This window comes from Gorilla gorilla, chromosome 6, assembly GCF_029281585.2.
Source record: "Gorilla gorilla gorilla isolate KB3781 chromosome 6, NHGRI_mGorGor1-v2.1_pri, whole genome shotgun sequence".
Classification (NCBI taxonomy): Eukaryota; Metazoa; Chordata; class Mammalia; order Primates; family Hominidae; genus Gorilla; species Gorilla gorilla.
The window spans coordinates 63,233,085-63,259,129 of record NC_073230.2 but is presented as its reverse complement, the minus strand read 5'-3'; the positions used below and the strand labels follow the sequence as shown (position 1 = coordinate 63,259,129).

General features: G+C 41.3%; 1 protein-coding gene across 2 annotated transcripts in view; it reads right to left on the bottom strand.

The window, feature by feature from the left end:
* LANCL2 (LanC like glutathione S-transferase 2) overlaps positions 1–26,045 on the bottom strand; it is a 66,544-nt gene that overhangs the window by 12,229 nt on the left and 28,270 nt on the right. For both annotated transcript variants that reach the window (XM_004045467.5, XM_063708109.1), the window contains exons 3-6: positions 20,939–21,146; positions 19,467–19,614; positions 18,251–18,397; positions 9,453–9,635 (exon numbers count right to left, since the gene is read on the bottom strand). In XM_004045467.5, coding sequence (XP_004045515.1) covers positions 9,453–9,635; positions 18,251–18,397; positions 19,467–19,614; positions 20,939–21,146 — 686 coding nt within the window. The remainder of the gene's footprint in view (positions 1–9,452; positions 9,636–18,250; positions 18,398–19,466; positions 19,615–20,938; positions 21,147–26,045) is intronic.

Below are 26,045 nucleotides of genomic sequence, written 5' to 3'. Positions count from 1 at the left end.
TAGCCAGCTGGGCATGGTGGCACGTGCCTGTAGTCCCAGCTACTCAGGAGGCTGAGGCAGGAGAATTGCTTGAACCCAGGAGACGGAGGTTGCAGTGAGCTGAGATTGCACCACTGCACTCCAGCCTGGGTGACAAAGCGACACTCCATCTCAAAAAAAAAAAAAAAAAAGAGTCAACAGAAAAAAGAGAATCCTAAAAAATTTCCAACTAATCTCTCTACCTCCCTAAAAAAAAAAAAAAAGGCAGGAAAGAAAAAGTAGAGGGAGGAAACACACAAAATGTAATTTTAAAAAATTTAAAATGGCAGAGCTGAATCCAACCACATCAATAATTACATTAAATATATATGAACTAATTCCAATTAAAACACTGAGATTATTAGACTAGCTATAACACAAGTCCCATATAGGTTGAAAGCAAAAAGATACGTCATGCAAACAGTAATTATAAAATGCCGGAGCAGCTGCATTAATATCAGACAAAGTAGACTTCAAGATAAAGAATATTACCAGAGATAAAAGGAACATTCCATGATGATAAAAGAGTCAATTCATTAGGAAAACATAACCATCATAAACATGTATTAGAAGAGAGCCTCAAAATACATGAAGCAAACACTAAGAAAATTAAAGAGAAGAAAATAAACAGTTGGGAGACTGTAAAACTCCTCCTCCCATGACTGAGTAAACAAACAGTCGAAACAAATATGTAAGGCAAATCTGTGAGGGTCAGCACACTACAAGCCCACACAGTCTGATCTGTAAACGAAGTTCCCTGGAGTGTGGTCATGATGGTTCATTCACATACTGGCTGTGGCTGCTTTTGTGCTACAATGATAGAACTGAGTGGTTGCAGAAATTGCATGGACCACAAGCCTAAAATATTTACTATCTGGGTCATTACAGGAAGTTCGCTGACCTCTGTAATTGAAGATCTGAACAATACATCCAACCATTGGCCTAACTGACATTTCTAGCACACTGTGCCTGACAACTAGACCATTCAAACGCACGTGGGACATTCGTCAAGACAGACTAAATACTGGGCCATAAAATACATCTAAGTAAATTTTAAAATGTTAAATCGCACATAATATGTTCTGTAACAACAATGGAATTAAATCAGAAATCGATGAAAATATCCACACAATTCTCAAATATCTGAAAAACACACAACCCACTTCTAAATAACCCATGAATCAAAAGAGAAATCATGAGGGTAATTAGGGAATATCTAAAACTAAATGAAAATGAAAACAAGACATAAAATATTTGGGAACAGAGCTAAAATAGTGCTTAGAGGAAAATGTAAAGCTTTAAATGCCTGTATTAGAAAAAAAGAAAGGTACAAAACCTAAGATTCCACTTTAAAAAGTTAGAAAAGAGCAAAGTAAATCTAAAGTCCATAGAAAGAAATTTTATTTATTTATTTTTATTTTTTATGTTTTTTTTGAGACAGGGTCTGACTCTGTCGCCTAGGCTACAGTGCAGTGGCACTGCCATGCCCAGATAATTTTGGATTTTTTGTAGAGATGAGGTCTCACTATGTTGCCCAGGTCAGTCCTGAACTTGTGGCCTCAAGCTATCCTCCACCTTGGCCTCCAAAAGTGCTGGAATTATAGAAGTGAGCCACTGGGCCCAGAACCATAGAAGGAAGTTTTAAAAAGAAAAGAAGAAAAATCAATGAAATAGAAAATAAAGCTAAAATTTATGTTTATTTCTTTGAAAGATCAATACAACTTTGATACAGCTGCTATCTAGACTGATGAAAGAGAGAGAGAAAACATAAATTACTAATATCAAGAATAAAAGAGAGGCCAGAGTGGTGGCTCTCACCTGTAATCCCAGCACTTTGGGAGGCCGAAGCAGGCGGATCACCTGAGGTCAGGAGTTCGAGACCAGCTTGGCCTACATGGTGAAACCCTGTCTCTACTAAAAACACAAAAATTAGTCAGGCGTGGTACCTCGTGTCTGTAATCGCGACTACATGGAAGGCTGCAGCAGGAGAATTGCCTGAACCTGGGAGGCAGAGGTTGCAGTGAGCCAAGATCGTGCCACTGCACTCCAGCCTGGGAGAAACAGCAAGATTCTATCTCAAAAAAAAAAAAAAAAAAGGAAAAGAAAAAAGAATAAAAGAGAAACTATCACTTCAGACCTTACTAAACATTAAAAAAAAGAGATATGAATAACATTATGCCAATAAATTTGACAACTTAGATAAAATGAGAAAACATATTGAAAAACACAATTAACAAAACTGATGCAAAATGATTCTAGTAATGAAATTGAATTCATAATAAAAAATTTTCCCACAAACATTTAAGCAAGTAATAACACCAATTGTACACAAAATCTTTCTGAAAATAAGAGAAAACACTTTCCAACTCATGTACGTGACCAGCATAATCCTGATACCTGATTCCTAATAAAAACAAAGATTTTATAGAAAAAGAAAATATGTACTAAGAAACATAAAAATCTTTAACAAAGTATTAGCAGACCAAATCTAGCAATATTAATAAAAAGAAAAGGATAAAAATCATGTCCAAGTGAGGTTTATACTAGGAATGCAAGGTCGACTCAACTTTTAAAAACCAATCAATGTAAAATCACCATATTAATAAAACAAAAGAGGAAAACCATAGGAGCATTTGAATAAATCCAGGAAAAAAAAATGACAAAATTCAACATCCCTTCATGATAACCAGTAATAAAAGCAAACTTCTTCAATCTGATAAAAGCCATCTAAGAAAAACAGTTAAAAGTATATGTGATGGGGAAATATTTAATATTTTTTCCTATGATTGTGAATAAAGCAAAGATGTCCACTCTGACCACTTCTATTCAATATTATACTATAGAACCTAACCAATGTAATAAAAGAGGTAAAGGAAATAAAAGGCACAGAGGTTGGAAAGGAAGAAGAAAACTCACAGATACAATATGTGTACACAGAAAATCCTAAGTGATGTATAAAAAGCTACTAGAACTGATACGTGAATTTAGCACAGAATATAAAGTCAATATACAAAAAGCAGTTGTGGCCAGTTACAGTGGCTCAAGCCTGTAATCCCAGCACTTTGGGAGGCCGAGGTGGGTAGATCCCTTGAACTTGGGAGTTTGAGACCAGCCTGGTCAATATGGCGAAACCCCATCTCTACAAAAAAATACAAAAATTAGCCAGGCATGGTGGTGCACACCTGTAATCCCAGCTACTCAGCTAAGTCAGGAGGATATCTTGAGCCTGGGGAGGTAGAGGCTGCAGTGAGCCGTGATCACACCACTGCACTTCAGCCTGGGTAACAGAGTGAGATTCTATGTCTCCAAAAAAAAAAAAACGCAATTGTATTTCTATATACTGGCAATACATAATTGGAAAATGTAAATAAAAAACATATCTAGGAATAAATTTAACAGAAGATGTGTTAAGACCTGTGCAGCAAAAACTATAAAGCACTATTGACAGAAATTAAAGAAAATATAAATGGAGAGACATACCACATTTGCGAGCAGAAGGACTCAACATTATTAAGATGTCAGTTCTGGCCAGGCACAGTGGCTCATGCCTGTAATCCTAGCACTCTGGGAGGCCAAGATGGGCAGATCACTTGAGCTCAGGAGTTTGAGACCAGCCTGGCCAACATGGTGAAACCCCCGTCTCTACTAAAAATACAAAAACTAGCCGGGTATGGTGGTGGGCACCTGTAATCCCAGCTACTCAGGAGGCTGAGGCAGGAGAATTGCTTGAACCTGGGAGGCAGAGGTTGCAGTGAGCCAAGATCACACCTACTCCAGCCTGGGCGACCAAGCAAGACTCCATCTCAAAAAAAAAGATGTCAGTTAGTTCTACCCAAGTGGATCTAGAGATTCAATGATTCAATGCACTCTGACTCATAACTCCAATAGGCTCCATTTTTAGAAGCTGACAAATGGACTCTAAAACTTATATGAAAATACAAAGGACTTGGAATATTCAAAGTGATTCCGAAAAAGAACAAAGTGAGGTCTTAAGTTACCTGATCTCAAAACTTACAATAAATGCAGAATAAGAAAAACAACGTGGTAATATCATGTAGGTAAACAGGCCAAAGTAACTGAATAGAGTCCAGAAACAGACCCAGGCTTATTAGGTCATTTGATTTTTGATAGAGGAACCAAAATCAATCAAATGGGAAAAATAAATATCTTTTCCACAAAAGGTATGGGAACAATCAGATATCCCTATGGTTAAAAAAAAAAACACCTCAGGCTGGGCACAGTGGCTCACGCCTGTAATCCCAGCACTTTGGGAGGCCAGGGCGGGCAGATCATGAGGTTAGGAGATCGAGACCATCCCGGCTAACACGGTGAAACCCCATCTCTACTAAAAATACAAAAAATTAGCCAGGCGTGGTGACGGGCGCCTGTAGTCCCAGCTACTCGGGAGGCTGAAGCAGGACAATGGTGTGAACCTGGGAGGCGGAGCTTGTAGTGAGCAGAGATCGTGCCACTGCACTCCAGCCTGGGCGACAGTGAGACTCTGTCTCAAAAAAAAAAAAAAAAAAAAAAGCAAAAAAAACACCTCGTTTGTTACCTCATGTAATATACAAAACTTAATTTGAGATAAATCACAGGCCTAAAGGTAAAATCTAAAACAATAAAGATTAAAGGAGAGTATTATCTATATAACCTGAGGGTAGATAAGGTTTCTTAGACAAAACACAGACAGTAATTATCATAAAAAGAAAACATTGAAAAATAGATTTTATCAAAATTTAAAACTCTATTAGTCAAAAGATACCATAAAGAATATGATTAGGCAAACTACAGACAGGGAGAAATTATTTGTACGATATATATCTGACAGAGGGACTTTAACCAGAACATATAAAGAATTCTTCCAAAAATAGCAAAAAGACAAAAATAAAATAAAATAAAACAATGTAGGTAAAACACACGAAGAGACAGGCTGGGCACAGTGGCTCACACCTATAATTCCAGCACTTTGGGAGACCAAGACAGGAAGATTGCTTGAGTCCAGGAGTTCGAAACCAGCCTGGGCAAAAAACAAGACCCCTACAAAAATAAAACGATTTAGCCAGGTGTGGTGGCACGTGCCTGTAGTCCCCAGCTACTTGGAAGGTTGAAGTGGGAGGATCACCTGAGCCCCAAAGGTCGAGGCTACAGTGAGCCAAGATCCACCACTGCACTCCAGCCTGGGTGACAGTGCAAGACCCTGTCTCAAAAAATAAGAAGAAGAAGAAGAAGATATGAAGAGATAGTCAACAAAGGAAGATACACAATTGGCCCATGAGCACATGCAACATTAATCAACCCTGGTCAATCAGGAAGATACAAATAAAACCACAATGAAATACCCACCAAAATAATTAAAATTAAAAAGACTTTCAACATCAAGTGTTGGCAGATGCAGAACAACCAGAACTTGTGGAAAAAGTGGCAATTTCTAAAACTAAACATACACCTACCCTCCGATCCAGTAATTCTACTCCTAGATATTAACCCAAAAGAAATGAAGACATGTGTGTCTAGACAGACCTGTGCAAGAATGTTCATAGCAGCTTGTTCCTAATAGCCAAAACCTGGAAACCGATGAAAAACAATGATAAACTGGCCGGACACAGTGGCTCATGCCCGTAATCCCAGCAGTTTTGGAGGCCAAGGCAGGCAGATCACCTAAGGTCAGGAGTTCAAGACCAGCCTGGGCAACATGGTGAAACCCCGTCTCTACTAAAAATACAAAAAATTAGCCGGGCATGGTGACGTGTGCCTGTAATCCCAGCTACTTGGGAGGCTAACACACGAGAACCACCTGAACCCAGGAGGCAAAGGTTGTAGTAAGCTAAAACTGCGACACTGCACACTCCAGCCTGGGGGACAAAGCGACACTGTGTCTCAAAAAAAAAAAAAAAAGAAAGAAAGAAAGAAAGAAAGAAAAACAATGATAAACTATGGTACATTTATTTAAGTGATGCTTAAAATTAGGTATCAGAATCTTGAGTAAGGAGGAAAAAAAGTATAGCTTAAAAAAACTTTTCAAGTAATTCTGATACCCCTAGAAAAACATTCCATGTTTCAAATAACCAACTTGCAAACAAGCTTCAGGAACAGAATTTGTATGAAAGCATTTTCTGACATATATACAATAGTTGGCCACCAGGGGGCACTCCCAATGCAGTTCTATCTGGGGCTTCCCAGGGCAGGCGTGTGGGCACAGGCAAGTGATGCTGTGGCTGCTGCCAGATTCAGTTCAGCATCTAAGGACTGCACTCGTGTCACCCTGGTGGGGGTATTATATGCTTTTTTTGGACATCGCATTTACCTTTCCAAATACAATCTCATTTAACAAATGTATTTGTTTACAGTGGCTAAACCCACACAAATTCCTAATGCCCTAGAACTCAAAACGTGAATAGAAGGAAGAATTTGCCACCATTACCCATGATTTTTTGTCAGATGTAATTTGTTAGAAAATCATTCACAATTAATAAAATTCCTAATACAATGTAAAATATTGTTAAAACTTGCCCTTTTTTTTTTTTTTTCTTTTTTTTTTTTTTTTGTGAGGTAGGTTCTTGCTGTGTCACCCAGGCTGGAGTGCAGTGGCATGATCATAGCTCACTGCAACCTCTGCCTCCCAGGCTCAAACCATCTTTCCACCTCAGCCTCCTAGGTACCTGGGACTACAGGTGCGTGCCACCACACCCAGGTAATTTTTGTATTTTTTTTTTAGTAGAGACATGGTTTCGCCATGTTGCCCAGGCTGATCTCCAACTCCTGGGCTCAAGCAACCCTCCTGCCTTGGCCTCCCAAAGTGCTGGGATTACAGGTGTGAGCCACAGTGTCTGGCCAAACCTTTACATTTTAAGGCCATCTAAAATACCACATAACTTTAAATTAACAAGTAATACACGTTCCTACACAGAAGAGTATATACCCTACTAAATACTAACACATGATGAGCATCTACAGGGAGGGAAAATAAATTTTGTGAGTCTGGACTGAACTTACAGTTTTCTTTGTAAAGGATAATTAGTAACATTTTTTCAAGTACTTGAACACTTTACACCTTCATAAGCATGCCTGAACAACTTAGGACTTCATATGCCAGGAGAAGAAAATGTTAGAGCTTGTTATTACATAAAACTTGAACATTTCCTACTTAATTTTAAGAGACAGCTTTAATAAATGGAGGCCCTCTCAATTTAACTGTAACTTGAGAGAAAACAGTGTGGAGCTGTACTTCCCTAGTTTTGCCTCCCCCCACTGAACCCCCTGCCTTGGTCAAACACAAACCTCGCCCTCTGCTCAGAGACGCAAACAGATGTGCAGACTCCACGGCGCAGGGTCTGTTTCTCCGCCGGCAGAGAGCTTTAGTCTACACTTATTTTCTGTAGTTTATACTATGAAGAAGACGTATTTTTACCCCCAATTCTAAGACCATATTACATATGCTTTTTCCTTTTTAAATTTTTCATTGATATATAATAATTGTACATATTTATGGGTGCATGTGATATACATGCATACAATGTGTAATGATGTATTCAGGATGTCCATTACCTTGAACATTTATCATTTATTTATGCTGGGAACATTTCAAATCTTCTAGCTATTTTGAAATATAAAATATATATGCTTTTTCAAATTACCACTGATGCCTTCCTACCCCCAGAAGATTCTGATATTCCTCCTCGTTCCTCATGTTCAAGAATCTTAATGTAGAGGACACAATTAAGTTTTAAAGACTAAGTATGGGATCTTGACATCTTTGGCTCTATGCTTTCTGGAGGAGAGAAATTTGTTTTGGAACCAGCAGGGCAAAGCAAGGTGTCTGAATGGTATTCTGTGCAGAAGCCCTGCCAGGAGGAGCTGGCCGCAGCCACCTGCAGCCCGTCAGCGGCAGAGCCGTGCTGGCTTGCTCCCAAGTGGCCAGCAGTGGTGAAAACAGATGGTGGCCACTGTCTGCAGAACTCATGAAAATGGAACTGCCCAGGAGGAAGGGTCCCCACACGACAGCCTGGTTCCTGGCACCTGCTTGCTCTCCACAGGGCTCAGTTGAAACACAGTGGAAAAGCACACCTGGCAGCAGAGATCAGCCACCGGGAACACCCAGCTGTGTCGGCTGAGCCTCTTTAAAGTGAAGGGAAAAGGAGTTTGACAAAAAGGAGCTTCCACATTTTAGCAGTTATATATTTGTTTTAAAAGTATCAGAGGGCCCCTGTCTGTATAGTCAATATTGTGCTCACACGTTATTGTTGGACATTTGTATTACAGATGTCCCTCTATGACGCTGAAGTTATAACTGCTCCAAAACTCTCAAAAAGGCAGTGATTTGAACAGAATTATGTTTTAATGTAAAAGTGAGGGTACTGTTAGGAAGATACATCTTATTTTCAAAAAATACATTTCATTGTGTTTCACTGACCCAACGTCGTAACTTTCTGAGTTGTTTTCTTGAATGATCATATCTTATATATGATTTGAATATTTTGGTATTGTTGTAGGAGGACTAAAAATTTCTGAGAAATTAGCCTAAATCATGAGAGATAATTCCCCACAATTTTCCTAAGTAATTTATTACGGTAGCTGTAAAGAAAAAATAAAATTGACTCAGGTATCAGTTCTTATTATTTCCAGGTAGAAATATGAGTTCCACCTCCATTAATTCCACCTATCTATCCTAAACAAAGAGAACTTGCCAAAATACTGTGTTGAACAGAGCAATCATTGTGTTACAGCTATATACTCTGATGTATGAGCAACAATCTCCAACATCAATTATTACAAACACAAATGTGTTAAATACAAAATAAAATTATAAAAGAAGCATCACTTCAACTTAAATGATAAATCTTAAATGATAAATCTTAGTCCAGGACAGAAATCAATAGCGCTCTTAATATTATGCCCAAATATATTTAAAGCCTACTAGAATTAATCAGTGAAGGTTCAGCCAATTTTCCTATAGTACCCCAGATGTATACAAATTTGAGTACCACTATGTCTTGAGAATAATATAACAATTTTAAACTCAAAAGTTCTTGGACAATCATAACCCAGCAATGAAGGCTTATTCAAGCAAGAAAATAAAACTACGTGAAAATGAACAAAAAAGCACTTTGGTTATAATCCTGTCCACTACCTTACTGGATATCCATACTCATTAGAATGAAAATCATCTCACCACTGCTCTGTTATCTAGGTTTTCTTTTACACATGAATATAAACCCTGTTAACACACACAATCACACACATACACACACACAGACTTGCAGCACTAATGACAGTGGTGATGAGTGGTAAAATACAGAGACTTTATTTTGTAAAAACAATCATTCTAAAAGGTTTTTAGTGTACAGTCAAATGGCCTTACCAAAGCAAGACCCAAAACCTGACAGGGAAACCTGGCTCCCCACACAGGGGACGGCCGTGACGGCAGAAGCACTGACCTTGTACGCCTGCATGAGCATGTGGATGACCCCCGGGGCGCCGTGGCACCAGTGCACCAGCCGGTCTGTTTCATTGCTTAATGATGATGGGTAATTCCCAGATCGGAATTTTTTGTGGCGCACATAATCAATACTGGGTTTCACCATTTCTGTCAAGGTTTCTTGGTCCACTTTTGCTGCTGGCTTTAAACAAACAAAAATAAAACACAAATTATTTTTTCTGAAGTTATTTCTTTTACACTGTATCATGGCTAACAAAACATCAATTACCTGGAAAACAAAAAAGCACATAAAATTAGAATTAATTCAACTATCTGGTTATTTAAGACTTAAGCAAAACTTGTTTCAACTGTTTGAAATCTTAGTGTTATAGTGTATTTTGTCTCTTCTTTGGTGGATTAGGACTACACTCCTAAGAGAGTAGTAAAGGAAATGATTAAATGGCAAATGAACCTAGGAGTAGATAGGTTTTGTTTTGTTGCTTTGCTTTGTTAAAATACCAATACTTGATTTCCTTCCATGGGGCTCACACCTCCTAAAAAGCCAGGTACCCCTCTTCTCCCAAATCTATATACTGGCTTTGTTACTTGGCCAAATTATTTAACCTCAGTTTCTTTATCTCTAAAATAGAATAATCATAGCACTCAACTCCTAAGGTGTTTGTAAGGAAAAAAGGAGAAAAAAATGCATGCCTCACCCCTTCATCCAACAATTTGTGGCAATACTGCCTTTTACGAACTGAAAGCACTCATTAAATGTTACCTACTAGAATTTATTATTGAGTTTGTGTGTTAAAGTTTTACTAAAGGGACTAAGACTAAAAACATAGTTGGAAAATATTTGCTAATTTTGAGGCACTGTTTTTTTAAAAGGACTTAAATAAAAACATTCAAAGAGTCTCAAGTCACTGTACAGCTTCCCATGAAAAAACCTGGTGAGAAGAGTCAGATGGCAAGGCTGGGCTAAGTGAGCGTCTTAGGGTGGCATGCCAGCCCACACGCCATCTTAGGGTGACATGTTAATGCCACACAATGTCTTTGGGGTGACATGTTAATGCCACAAAATGACTTTAGGGTGACATGTTAATGCCACACAATGCCCTCAGAGTGACATGTTAACATCACACAACGTCTCAGGGTGACATGTCACCACCACATGACATCCTTAGAATGACAGCGCCACAGAACATCTTAGGGTGACATGTTAACACCTCACATCTTTAGGGTGACACGTTAGCACATGACATCCTTAGAGTGACATGTTAATGCCACACAATGTCTTTAGGGTGACACATTCACAACACACGACATCTTTAGAGTGACAGGTTAGCACCACACAAACGTCTTAGGGTGACATATTAGCACCACAGAACGTCTCAGGGTGACATGTTAACACCACACAATGTCTTTAAAGTGACATGTTAGCACCACATAAATCTGCATATTGCTAAAGTCTGAGATAGAGAACCCGCCTCTGGCCACTGATTTTTCACTTGGCTTTAATTGCACATGTCAGGGGTGACGTAAAGTACTCTCAAAACTGAAATAAAATATTGCATTGCTTTAAATTCTCATCATTCCATAAGCACCAACGTTTACAACATGACATCTCCTACAGAATGAAATAAAAACCTCATTTCTTCAACAAAAAGTTAATTTTATTAAAAATGAAGGAAAGCTAATTTAAGGAATATCAATACTTCTAAATTTCATTGAAATAAAACTATACTTAGTAGAAAATCTTTAGGTGTTTTTCCTGATACACACTTAGAGAATATATTAGCTTTTTAAAAACTATAGGTCATGAAGTTTATTTCCAAAAGGCTACATGGTACTTTTAAAATTACTTTCTTACAGGTAATAAATACAGAACCACTTTAAAATATCAAAAAACGTTGAGGAGCTTATCTCAAAGACCAACAGACCATGTCGTTCCTAGGACACAACTGAGTTCCTTTTTGTTGTGGTGGTTGTTAGCTGCTTATTCATATTACCACAGTATTTCTAAACAATCCATGCATGGCTGTGCCCTGAGTTACTGATTCTAGGTTTCCCCCTGTGGCAGATGAGGGACACTTTCCTTCCTCTGATCTTCCCAAGAGAATTTCACTCTGGTCACCATTTTTAGTTTCACTCTGGTCACCATCCATAATCCTGTGTTCTTTACAGACTATACTATGCAAATATTGTTTGCTCCTGAAACAGGAAATACACTGAATTACAGATATTCTTTTACACCTTTTAGTTTTTCCTGGAGTAACTTTCTCACATTTTATTTGCTTAGTTTTCTTTAAACCAGTACCTAAGCTTTTTCATACCCACCAACAGCTCTGTAAAAAGTCTCTCGATAAGATTTTCCACATGGTCGAATCTACTATGACTTTGTTTTCCCTGGAGGTGACTCTCCATAATTGGCTGCTTTCCAGGTCTTCTGTGACACTGCTGTCCTGGGACTTGCACCTGTCAACTTCCTGGGGATTCTGCTCCCCTGTCTTGTATGGGAGCCCCTCTTCCCTGGATCTGATCCTCTTTCTTAGAGTACTCCCCTTGTTGTGGTAGACACCACATTCCAGTAGCTTCCTGAGATGAAGTACAGGGGAATTAAATTTGGGGGACAGGATGTTTTAAACAGTCTTTGCTCTACTCCACATTTAATTGGTAACTTTCTGGGCAGAACACAATGTTGGAAATCATTTTTACTCAAAACTTGGAAGTTGGCCGGGCACGGTGGCTCACGCCTGTAATCCCAGCACTTTGGGAGGCCGAGGCGGGAGGATCATGAGGTCAGATCGAGACTGTCCTGGCTAATACGGTGAAACCCCATCTCTACTAAAAAACACACCAAAAAATTAGCCGGGCATGGTGGCAGGTGCCTGTAGTCCCAGCTACACAGGAGTTGAGGCAGGAGAATGGCATGAACCCGGGAGGCAGAGCTTGCAGTGAGCCGAGTTCGCGCCACTGCACTCCAGCCTGGGCAACAGAGCAAGACTCCGTCTCAAAAAAAAAAAAAAAAACACTTGGAAATCATTTCCATTTATCTCTTAGCTTCAATGAAACTGTTGCAAAGTCCAATGTCATTTTTGGACTTTGTGCATAACCTTTTTTTTTCTTTTCTTTTTTTTTTTTTGAGACAGAGTTTCACTGTCGCCCAGGCTGGAGTGCAGTGGCACGATCTCGGCTCACTGCAACCTCCACCTCCTGGGTTCAAGCAATTCTCCTGCCTCAGCCTCCCGAGCAGCTGGGACTACAGGCGCATGCCACTACACCCAGCTATTTCCCGTCTAATGTTTTAAGCATTGTCTCTTTATCCCTTTATCTTAAGCTTTCACAATAACGGGCATGATGTGGATTTGTCTGTCTGCACTCATTGTGTAGGAACCTGGTAGGTCTTTCCAATATGCAACTATGTCCCTCATTTCTTTTTTTTTTCTTTTTTTTTGAGACAGGGTCTCACACTGTTACCCAGGCTGGAGTGCGGTGGCGTGATCTCGACTCACTGCAATCTCTGCCTCCCAGGTTCGAGCGATTCTTCTGCCTCAGCCTCCCAGGTTCGAGCGATTCTTCTGCCTCAGCCTCCCAAGCAGCTGGGATTGCAGGTGCCCGCTACGAGGCCCAGGTAATTTTCTGTATTCTTTTAGTAGAGACGGGGTTTCACTGTGTTGCCCAGGCTGGTCTCAAACTCCTGACCTCAGTGATCGCCCGCCTCGGCCTCCCAAAGTGCTGGGATTACAGGCATGAGCCACTACACCCAGCCTATGTCCCTCATTTCTAGAGCATATTTTTGTGTTATTTTCCTCCCTCCTATTGTGTGTTCTCCCTCACTAGGTCTCCCACTAGTCACATGCTGAACCTCCTGGATTAATCCTCTTACTTTCTTATGTTTTCCTCTCCCATTGTCTATTTCTGCCTGCTTTCTAAGATATTTGACTTTGCTTCCCATTTTCATGAACTTATTAAAAATTCAGCTATTATATATTTTATTTTCAAGAGCTCTCTTTTTCCCTCAAATGTTTGTTTCTTGGATGCAACAGCTTCTCTTATTTCCCTGAGAATATTAATCATGAATTATTATTTCTTCAAAGCTTTCTTCCACTTCCTGCTTTCTCTTTGTTTTTATTTCTACTTGTTCAGGTCTCCATCTTTCAAGCTGGGGCTTTTCTGCCATGTCTGCTCATCGGCTACTGGTCTGTGCTCACGCATAAGGCACAGCTCCTCGCTATCCTCAGTGCACCAGAGGGGCTGTGGAACGGTGGGAATCACTGTGGAGTGGCTGGATGGGGGATTGCCAGGGGTCTCCAAAGAAGTAGACCAACGGGATGTGTAAAAGTAGAGAAAGAGATTCACTCCAAGGAACTGGCTGCAGAGGCTTCATGAGTCCACAAACTGCCTGGGGTGGCCAGCAAGCTGGAGACTCAGGAAAGAGCTGCAGCTGGAGTCTGAAAGCAGAGTGCTGGAGAATCCTCTCTTGCCTGGGGGTCCAGCATTTTGTTCTAGTCAGACCTTCAACTGATCGACAAGGCCCACTCACATCCTATGGGGCAGCTGGCTTCACTCAAAGTCCACCAACTTAAATGTAAATCTCATTCAAAAACGCCCTCAAAGAAACATCCAGAATGTCTGACCACATGTCTGGGCACCAGGGCTCAGTCGACACATAAAATTAACCATCATGGATGGCAGACTAACTTTTTAATGGGGGCTTTCAAATACCTGTACTTATGAAACTTTTATCTGAGCTACTTGTTTCTTCAGAAAAGTGACTTCAAGCCCCGAGTGGGGTGGAGGTGGTGCTGCCCCTTGGGGTGAGGGAGAGGTGACGGTGCCTGAGGCTGGCGGTGACAGAGAGGCAGTCTCACCCTGGACCATGGACACTCACTCTCGCCCCCTATTTTTAGTTCTGTGCTTCACTCCAACTCTCTTCTACATCTGGCTTTCCTGAATTGAAAAGAGCTTAGTCAGTTTTTCCAGACCTAACTCCTTTTGTCTCCAGCACGAGTTGAAGGATAGGCAGTTCCCTCCCTGTGCTGGGTGCAGGTGCTCACAGAGGTCCAACCACTGCACATGCTCAAAGAAGCCTCCTGTGCCAGAGTCCCCCAAGCCCACGTATGGCAATGCCTACTGGGGACACGGCACTTTCCCCTCCTGAGTTCTGGGGTTCTGTAGAACAAACTGACTTGCTTCTCATGGGCACCCTCCCCCTTGGGCAATGACGCCATCTTTCATCCCAGGAGGTCAGCTGTCATTCTTTTGCCTGCTTCAGTTCACAGGTTTGCAGCTGGAGCTCCAGATGTCCCCTAGCTTCATCAAAGAACTTCGGTTTCTGTTTTGTTGTTTTTCTGGTTGTTCTGAGATTATTTTCAAGAGGCGAACTGTTTTTATTCTGCTATCATGAAAGTGGAGTTCTTTTTAAGTGATATTTTAAGAGTTTTTGCATATATTGTTCTGATAGCCTTCCAACGACACCCTCCAGTTGAAACTACCACTTTTACATGACTAAACTACTAGACAATGAGAAATAAGAACCAAATTCTAAGCCCCCAACTCACTGAGCAGACCCTTTCTTGGCCAAGGAAGCCTGAGGCAACCTTGAAGCTAAGCTCCCAGTCATGAAAGGCTAAGAGGTGGGGCTCACCCTGCTCTGCCCGTTCCCTGCTGACCCCATGAGGCTTTCTGCCCTAAGGGCCAAGCGGGAACCAGATCTTTCAGCCGACTCTGCACTGCCAGCGACAACCACCTGACTGCTCCCCCATCTTCTGTGGCTTCAACAACCCAAGCAGCCAGCACTTCTTCCTGAGAAGGCGCCAGGGACACTCTGGCCAGCCTATGAAGGACATGCAGGGAGGGGTTTTGTTCCTCTGCTTCACCTTTTGACTCAGAGGGCGGAAAATGCTACCCTTGGATCCCGCTCGTGCCACCATTTTCTCAACATGGATCTCAAGAAGGAGCATGAAGTCCAATTCTGCAGGCACACACTTCTCTAGCAAATACTCCACTCCTCCTGCAGCTCACCGACACATACATTCGGCCACCTGGCTTGGCATACGTTCCTGCTCCCTTTCCACTCCCTCAGAATATTTCTGGCTTCTAGCCCAAGGCTACGTATGATTAGCTGCAGGCTGCAAAACCCTGTATGAGAAACAAAGCCCTCCTTTCCACATTTCTGAACCGTCGTTCTGCACTGACAACCGCCACGAACCGTGCAGCAGGGAAGAGATGCAGGCAGCTCCCCAGCAGGCTCTACCACGCCACTGCCTAAGAATCTTGAAAGAAAGCCTGGCTGAATCTCTAAGTCAAGTACTTACTACATAGTGTTCCAAGTTCCTCACTTTAAAAGCAGATCAGTGGAATATTTTATGATTTGTATTCCTCCCAAGGAAGTCCGTAATATACAGCAAAATCAGCCTAAACACATGAAAGACACTGGCATGGTTCTTACATTACTATGTTCCCCTAAGGGAATTAGCATTAAAAAAAAAAAGTTCTGGCCAGGCATGGTGGCGGACGCCTGTAATCCCAGCATACTCGTGGGGCTGAGGCAGGAGAATCACTTAAACCCGGGAGATGGAGTTTGCAGTGGGCAGAGATTGTGTCACTGCACTCTAGCTTGGGCAAGAGTGAGACCCTGTCCCCCCCCCAAAAAAAAAAAAAAAGTTTCTGAACCACTGTTAAAACATTTTTCTGGGAAAATACAGAATACACTATGATAGATAATTTTATGTGTCAAATTAAACATGGTGTCTGGGTGTGTCTCTAAAGGTGTTTCCAGTTGAGATTAGCATTGAACAGTGTGGACTCAGTCAGACAGATGGCCCTCCCCAAAGTGGGTGTGCCTCATCCAGTCCCTCCAAGGCCTGAACAGAACCAAAGGCAGAGAAAGAAAACATCTGTTCCTTCCTGCCTGCCAGCTTCAACCAGGGCAACAGTCTCCTCCTGCCCTTGGACTGGGATTTGGCTCCCCTGGGTCTCAGTCTTCTGACTCGGAGTGGAGTTACAGCCCTGGCATTCCCAGGTGTTAGGCCTGTAGATGACAGATGATGGGGCTTCTGGGACTCCATGGTTGCATGAGCCAATTCCTTTAAGAATTTATCTCCTATTGGTTGTTTCTCTGGAGAACCCTAACACATACACAAAATCTAACTGTTCAAAATAACAGTGCCATTTTTAAATGAGGTATGAATGTCTGGTTACTTTGAAAGCGTGTACCTGCATCATGAAGAAAATTCACAAGCCTGTAATCACAGTACTTTGGGAGGCTGAGGTGGGTGGATCACCAGAGGTCAGGAGTTCAAGACCAACCTGGCCAACATGGCGAAACTCCATCTCTACTAAATATACAAAAATTAGCCAGGTGTGGCGGTGCATGCCTGTAATCCCAGCTACTCAGGAGGCTAAGGCAGAAGAATGGCTTGAACCCAGGAGGCGGAGGTTGCAGTGGGCTGAGATGGCGCCACTGCACTCCAGCCTGGGTGACAAAGCAAGATTCCATCTCAAAAAGAAAAAGAAAAAAAAAGAAAATTCACAAAATGAACTATATGCATATATGCATGTTTTACTTTCAACAACAATAAACAAAGACAATAACTAGAAAAAGTTTTAATCCTGTGTAGATATGAATTTCCTGGTTTCCTTTAGTGAGTGAGAACATGATGTAGTAGGTTAGGCATAAAAAGAATCTGAAGTAAAATTTTAAAAAGTAATATATAGGTTTTCCAGTCTAAGATATCTAAATTCTAATCCATATCCTTTGACTTACTAGTTTTGTAGTTTTGCAGAATAAAGAAAGCTTAAATTTAAAAGAAGAAGAAAGAAGGAGAAAGAGGAGAACAGTGGGCAGGAGGAAAGGTAGAGGAGGGAGGAGGAGGAGAAGGAGGAGGAGGAGGCGGTGGCAGAGGCGGCTTTGCGCTTGGCAGGGAAGAGAACCTAGGCCACAGGCTAGGCTGAAGCCCTAGGCTTATGCTCAAGCCAAGCACAGCCTGAAGCAGTGTTTAGTTGTGGGGTCTCTACTGGCCTGATAGAAGAGTCAGTACTTAATAGTTGTCAGGGATGTTTGAGAGACAAGATCATAACCACAGCAATAAACTCATCAAAAACACAGAAGACAACTGACAGCAAGCAAAGTTATCAGGACATGACAAAGTCTCTGCCTCAGTTGGGTTCTGCAGGCCCTGTTGCTCCCTGAAGATTTTTCCCCATTAAGAGTTCCTACTGCAATCAACAGGAAGACAAGCACAGAAGAAAAGGGTGGGCAAGCCAGGCACGGTGGCTCATGCCTATAATCCTAGCATTTTGGGAGGCCGAGGTGGGTGGATCACGAGGTCAGGAGTTTAAGACCAGCCTGGCCGATATGGTGAAACCCCGTCTCTACTAAAAATACAAAAATTAGCTGGAGGTGGTAGTGCGTGCCTGTAGTCCCAGCTGCTCGGGTGGCTGAGGCAGGAGAATCACTTGAACCCGGGAGGTGGAGGCTGCAGTGAGCCGAGATCGTGCCACTGCACTCCAGCCTGGGCGACAGAGTGAGACTCTGTCTCAAAAAACAACAACAACAAACAAATAAAAAAAAAAAACCCAGAAAAGTGTGGGGAACAGATAACTAATCTGCTTTAAGACTCCATACCAAATGTACTCAGGAACTCACTGGACTCTTAGAAATCCACTGCCTGTGGTTTATGCGGCAGAGTTACGCATCTGCGATTCATAGTAGGGTATTTCAATCCAGCCTGCTTTGTTTATATGCAGGATTCATTTCCCATTTCATGTTTGATCAAATATACTGTAGTGTGTAAGAGTATTCTTACCTACCTGCATTAACATATAGTAAATTCCAGCCATGCCATGGGCTGCTCCAACGTACTGCTTCCGGTGCCACTGGTACAACAGCGGGCAGCGCTCCGTTTTTCTTTCTTCCCTTGACAAAGTCTTACCCGATTCAATAATAGCATTGACTACCTACAGAGATAACAAGACAGCATAAATCTGAAACTGTATATGTACCCTGTTGTAGTCTAATTAACAGTATGTCATATATATATGACATAAATATAGAGAGAGGCAGAAACCTTAATCTAAAAGTCTTTAAGCAGTTGGCAGCTAATATAGTTATATTTATTTTATAAATTAATAAATGTGGGCAAAAAGAAATCAGGAGCCAATGTCAGAGTAGGAAAGGATACTAAGTCTAAGAAATAAAAAATTCTTTGCATAAAAAGTCAACCAAAAATCTAGAAAAACTTCTTATAAAACTGTTTTGGATTTCTTAGTTGCTTCGTAGCTGCAGTATTTTTCCCAAAAGAGCAGCACATACACCTATCAGGAAAGGCTGGAGGAACTGGCTTTATTTATAAAAGGCTAATGATATGAGGTCTGCTGTGGCATGAAGGATTTCAGTTAGATCAACCGAATATCATGTCTGGGATGACTGTTTCCTCACGTCTATCTCCTCTCATCCTTTTTGGGAAAGTATTCCAAGTTTTAGCTGGGCATTGGCTCCCTAGTTAGAGACAGCTGAACACAGACACTTGATGAAGTTCTGGCACTGGGATGGGAGCAGAAGTAAAGTGGGCAACTTGTAGACTGAGTCCCTAACAAGGAAGCTGTGTTGCCTCCACCTCCTCTTTTCCCTTCATAGGCTGAGGGGCTAAACTAGCCTTGGTCCTGCAAATAAGGGTATGCCCCTAGGATAAGGCAGAATGAGACAGAAGAAGCTGGTCCCCACTCATACCAGCCTGAAATGCTTACCAGCTGAGACATCTCACGAAAGATAAATAAACATTCTAACTTTCTGAAGCTGCTGTTGTTTAGCTCCAGTAAAAACCGATAAATTAATAAAAGATGAAAAAGAGTACAGATTTTTTTGTTAATGTTCCTAGAAAAAAACAGGGACTATTTCTTACTTTTGATGAGTTGCTTTAAAAAAGTAATGCTACCTAGAAGTGAAGTCCAGCTGTTAATACAACTCAATGCTAGCAAATAGGTTTGAATGGTAGAGACGCCCATAGTTACCCATACCCCATAGTACCTCTTTAATAGCTGACTCACACACGGTGCCTGGACCTATCTCTGTGTTCAGGTACAGTAAGGCATACAGATAACCTGCCCGTCCATAAAGCAGCTCATCAGGAAGGTCTGATTCTTGGCAGACAACCGATCTCTGGAGCTGCAAAAGTCTAAGCAATAAGAAAAATTAATTTTTTCCCAGTGGAAGTCTAAAGTACTTTTCCTGAAACACTAACCCTGTTGCTTTAGGAATTACCTATTATTTATTTTACATTTAAAACAATGATTTTTAAAAATACTCCCAAATCCAGAACACAACAAAAATGTCTCCAGTTTACTAGTCCCCTTTTGAATGTAAAATTAAAAACAAAACATCTTTCTGTTAATTTCTACCTTTACATCTATTTCAAACCATAAAATTTTATTTTGAAATCCAGAAGTAAAAGAAAGTGATTTAAAATTTAAATAAAAATGGTACTGCAGGCCGGGCACGGTGGCTCACGCCTATAATCCCAGCACTTTGGGAGGCCGAGGTAGGTGGATCACCTGAGGCCAGGAGTTCAAGACCACCCTGACCAACATGGTGAAACTCCGTCTCTACTAAAAATGCAAAACTAGCTGGGTGTGGTGGCACATGCCTGTAATCCCAGCTACTTTGGAGGCTGAGGCAGGAGAATCCCTTGAACCCAGGAGGCGGACGTTGCAGTGAGCTGAGATGGCGCCATTGCACTCCAGCCTGGGCAACAAGAGCGAAATTCCATCTCAGGGAAAAAAAAAAAGGACTGCAATGTCACCAATGCTTGGGAATTAGACTGTCATTCTGTCTTTTTTTTTTTTTTCTTTCTTTTTCTTTAGAGACAGGGTCTTGCTCTGTTGCCCTGGCTGGTGTGCAGTGGCAGGATGATGGCTCACTGCAGCCTTGAACTCCTGAGTTCAAGTGATCCTCCTGCCTCAGCCTCCCAAGTTAATGGAACTACAAGCGCATGCCACTATACCCAGCGTCATCCTATCTTTCAACAAACATTAACTGACTAGCACATGCCAGATACTCTACCAGACCTAGGAATGAACCGTGATTTCTGCTTCTTCAAGGAAGAACGTAAACCAATAGGTGCAATAAAAGCTTACATTCCCTAATTGTTCCATCATTAGCATATCTAATCAGTTACTTAAGGGTTGAACCTAACATCAGTTTAGTTATTATGGTGAATCTAAAGCAGGTAAGCTAATTTTCATGCATTGAAGAAAACAAAAAATTGCTTAGGAAACATGGTTAAAATAAAGAAATATATTTATTCTTCCCAAAATTAAGGCACACACATGCTTGGATAAAAAGAGGGCATATGATCCCACCACTATGCTCAAGATTAACATTTTGGAGTGATCTGTTTACAACAATGATGAATGGAAAAATAGTTTCCTTTCTGAATATCTTTCTACAGCAAGAGCTTCCACTGGGAATTGGGAGAAAATGTTTCCAGTTCTAAAACTCACTTTGTGACGCATTCCTGGGACTCACAGTCACTTCTGAGTTTGTGATAAATCACAGCTCCAACAGCCAGGGGGCCAGCATCCCCACAGAGGAAGGTGACCCTGCGGCCATTCAGATTCCGAAGTGTTCTTTTTACATAATCCAGGGATCGGAGCAGGTAGGTTTGGTCACATGTGACCCGGTACAACTGCAGGTACAAAAGGGCTATGCCTGGAATAATTTCCCACCCCAAAAGAAAAGCATTATTATCTTTTCCTTTTATCTTCAGGACATTATTTATAATTACATGAAATACCTTCTTCTACATAAATCTATGTTTCCAAAGGGGTAACACCAAAACAATACATTTCATATATTTCTTAAAAATGAATAAACAAAATAAAACCAAGACAGAGAAATCAGGGAGGAAAGAACAGAAACCAAGTTTGTACATGTTATCTTGGTGCTTGTCCTGGCACAGTGATTTAATACCTCTTATCCACAGACAACAGAAGATACATCAGTTCCTACTCATCCTCAGTTAATTTTCATTCATTCCAAGGTTGTATTCATTCTCCCTTGTAGATCCTAACTTGGATCTTCTTCTTTTTACTTCTTGTAAAATCATTTCTCCTATGTTATCCCAAATGATTGCTTTTCTGAACTTTATACTCTCTTCTTCCTATTTTTTTTTCTATTTTTCCCAATTTTTCAATGTTCTTTAGTGAACAACCCTACAACTGACCAACCAACTAGTGAGTGAACTCGCCATTTCTGGAGCAGCCACACAGTACAGAGTAAGGCGACCAGTACAAAGGGCGTGTGTGGTTCACCACCCACCAACCTTTCCATTCTGGATAAAGAACAGACTCAGGTCTTCAAATGAATCTGAGAATCTCCAAAGAAGGGCCTATATGGCTTCTTAAAGAAGCATGTCCTTCCTTACACCTGGGTTCGAGAAGACAATATGACAGCTAAGTAAAAAAAAAAAAAGAATCAGTATAAATATGTATTTATTGAAGTCTTTTATAGGAACCAACACTGACAGAGATGACATGCTGGTGAAAAGGGCAAACGAAATATTTCTTTCATGTTTAAGTTGAGGTTCTTCAATATTCTAGTCTTTGTCTAATATCCTACTCTGACTTTTACTATTTTTCATTTTGCTTTTTTTTTTTTTTTTTTTGAGACAGAGTCTTGCTTTGTTGCCCAGGCTGGAGTGCAGCAGCACGATCTCGGCTCACTGCAACCTCTGCCTCCCGGGTTCAAGTGATTCTCCTGCCTCAGCCTCCTGAGTAGCTGGGATTACAGGCACGTGCCACCATGCTTGGCTACTTTTTGTATTTTCAGTAGAGACGGGTTTTCACCATGTTGGTCAGGCTGGTCTCGAACTCCTGACTTCGTGATCCGCCCACCTTGGCCTTCCAAAGTGCTGGGATTAACAGGCGTGAACCACTGCACCCGGCCTCATTTTGCTTTTTAAATTTCTCCAAATATCTAGCTTCTTCTTTCTTCAATTCTTCTATTTAGGGTATATAACTTCTCTTTCAAATTAATCCTTAACACTTTTTGAAGTCTTTCATCATTATCCATTTCTTTAAAGATGTTGAGTCAAACGGATATGAAAGTAGAATATTTGGAAGCTCTGAAAAAAAAATTCTTCTGCATGAGTTGCTTATCATCTCCCTGAGAGCATGTTTTCTGTATTTAAAAAATATAAGCATACAGGAAACAGACAGTAAAAGTTAAATACCTACAAATTTCAAACATAATAATCACTATAAAGGCTTACAAATGAGTATTCCCTGATTTACTCAGAAATCTCTAAAAATAGGATGTTGATCTGATTAACCTATGAACCTAAAAACTTAGTTATATATACTTAATGCTTCAGTATTTTAAAGCAAATGGTAACAGGTAAAGTAAAAAAAAAAAAGGTCATCATGCTTTGTCATTTTTTGTTGGCAGGCGGACACGTTGCACTAGGTAAAAGGAGCTGGAATGAACAGGCCCTTAGGGATGTGGTGGGAGGTGCTGGGGAGCACGCGCCTGTGAGCAGGCTCAACCTTCTGGCCAGCCTGTGCCTTTGGACTGTGAACTGCACCAGTGCCTCCCATCCCCACGCCCTCAGTTGGCCAGGATGGCCAGCAGAAGCTGCAGCTGATTATCTCCCTTCCCCAGTGCTGAAAGCTAGAACCAGCTGGAGCTAGGCATCTCCCTTGATCCGGGTAGGCGGGGCTGCGACAAACCCTTTGCAGGAGAGGCTCCGGTAAAGCAATTTCTCCAGAGGGCAGGCCTTGTCAAGAACTGAAGGCTCTGATGGAATTCAGTATGGTTCCTTCCCCTGAACCTATGAGAAGCATGAGGGGAGTTGTCTCTGATACTCACCATGAAGACCTGGTGGAGCTCCTAGAGGTAAAGTTCACAAAAGTGTGAGAGCCCCCTATGACTGGGTCCCCATTAAGTTTTTAGTCTCTCTGGCTTGTCCACACTGAGCCCCCACAATTCATATTTAAAGTTTAGGTCAACAACAAACTGCATAGGCATAGTCCCATAAGATCATAATCATAATACCATATTTTTACTTTACCTTTTCTATATCTATGTTTAGATACAAAAACACCATTGTGTTACAATTGCTACAGTATTCAGTGCAGTAATGCTGTACAGCTTTGCAGCCTAGGAGCAACAGGCTATCTCACAGAACACAGGGGTGTAGTTGGCTACACAATCTAGGTGTGTGTGAGCACCTCTATATCTGCACAATGAAACTGCTCAATGATGTGTTTCTCAGAACTCATCCGTGATGTGAAGCGATGCATGACTGTAATTCTCGGCATCCACCCGTTTCGCCAGTTTTTGGTGGAGCAGTTTGCCCCTGTGACCTCACTTCTCTGATGGAGCTAAGAAGAGCTGTTTAGTTTTCACTTTGTTCAGCTTTTTAGTTGCTAGGATGCAATGGTGACTTGTAAACTCCTTATATGCTAGACTGGAAAACTGAAATCTCTCTTTATCTTTCTTTCTCTTTGAATTTTTTCCTTGATAGTTTCATTTAGTCACTTATTTATTAAGCAAACATTTATGACACCCTTCCTAGATACAAGGACACTCTGCCCCGGTGCTCTCTGTGGGATCAGCTCTTTCTTTGGCTCCTTGCGCTTTGGTTTCATTTCTGAAATGATTTTTTATCTTTTCTTTAAATTTCTTTTCTTAGTCTGTCAATTCTTATTTCACATGCTCTTACTGTCTAGCCATCTCTGCTCTGAGTGTCTTTACCTCCGCTTTGTGAACTCACTGCTTAACTAAGTTACAAAATGAATGTTGAAAGTACTGCCAATTTTTCTCCACTTTGTAGTGACATTTTCCTGGTGCGTTTTTCTCCCTCCATTGAGAAATTTTTATTTTTCTTCTTTATATTATGGATAAAATAATTAATTTTTTTCTTGAAATTGAATTTTTCTATATCAACTATTAATAGGACAAATCCCTGGAAGGGGAAAATGGTTAATGTAGCTTTCCCAACTTTTATCCCAACGGTGTCCTCTTGCTAAGTGAAGAACAGTGTATGTTACATACAGGGAGTCTGGTGGCCAGATTTCCTGACTCTCAGACCCTTCCTTGTATCAGGAGTGCCCACTGCTACTGCTTCCTTCCTTCCCTACACTGTCAGCGGGGGCCAGCAAGGATGCCGCTCCACCTTGCAAGCTAAACCTGCTTCTCTGCAAGCCATGCCTGTTCTACAGCTCTCCAACCCCATTCCCTGTGCACTTTCCATGCCTTTATTCCCAGCTTCTCCTGGCACCACCTGCCCGCTCTGTACTCAGATGTGCCCACAGAAGTTCCCACTGAGGCTGTGGCCCACTCTGCCTGGAATAGCTATTTGCTGATTCTGGGAGGGTGGGTGGGGTCGGGGTGATTCGGCCATGCCTGGACCCTGGGCTTCCTCCCTGCACACCATGGCTCTCCACACTTGTTCTGGATGCTGCTTGTTTTTTACCCAACATGACTTGTGTGTTTTCTGTCTCAAAGTTTTGCTAAAGGGATAAGTTGTGGGTGCTTCATTCATTCTTCTTCCTTTTTCTTTTGTTGAGACAGGGTCTCACTCTGTCACCCAGGCTGGAGTGCAGCAGTGTAATCATGGCTCACTGCAGCCTCGACCTCCTGGGCTTGAGCCATCCTCCTGCCTCAGCCTCCTGAGTAGTTGGGACTACAGGTGTTTACCACTGTGCCCAGCTAATTTTAGAGATAGGGTCTTGTTATGTTGCCCAGGCTGGTCTCAAACTCCTGGCCTCAAACCATCCTCCCACCTCCATCTCCCAAAGTGCTGGGATTACAGGTGTGAGCCACTGTGCCCAGCCTTCTTCCTATATGGTATACACAGTTTAGGGGAGGTATGGGTCTAGGTGGATTCCATACATCTACCTGAACCCCTAAACCCTATTATTATTTTAAATCACTGAAACCAAATACTTCCATGATGATTCCTAAAGACAGCAACGGCTAGGGATTTTTAAGCAATACTGATTTCTGGAACCCACCTCTAGAGTTCCTAATGTAACTCTTCTGGGCTGGAGGCTGAGAACTGTGGTTTCTTACAAAGCTCTCCTGGTAACTGTGATGCATAGCCAGTTTGGAACCTAACAATCAGGGGTTTAGAAACCCTTTTTCAACAAGCGAAAAAGCTGTAAGTAAAAGGCTTTTTAGGGGAAACCCGTTGAGACTAATAGCTATGTTATTTTCCTTCCAAAATATCCTTACTCTTTGTATTTTACTTCAGGTTAGCCACAATTATCTAATTTTATTACATTTAAGATATCTTTGGCCCTGTAAGTGAACTGGCTCCATGTCTGTCTGGGTTTATAAGTGTGAAGTTTGAAGTAAGTTCATAAGTTTGAAATATGTAATGTCACTATGTAAATGTTGCATGCATAATAGGCAAATAATAAGCATCACAAAAACGAATGTAAATATAAATACAATATTCACAAAAATGAATGTAAATATAAATACAAATACAATATTATCAAGGGCCCATGTTTGGTTCATGGTGGCTCTAACATGTATATCTCTGTCTATGCTGTTTTTTTTGGTTTTTGGTTTGCTTGTTTTTTTCTTTTTGAGACAGGGTCT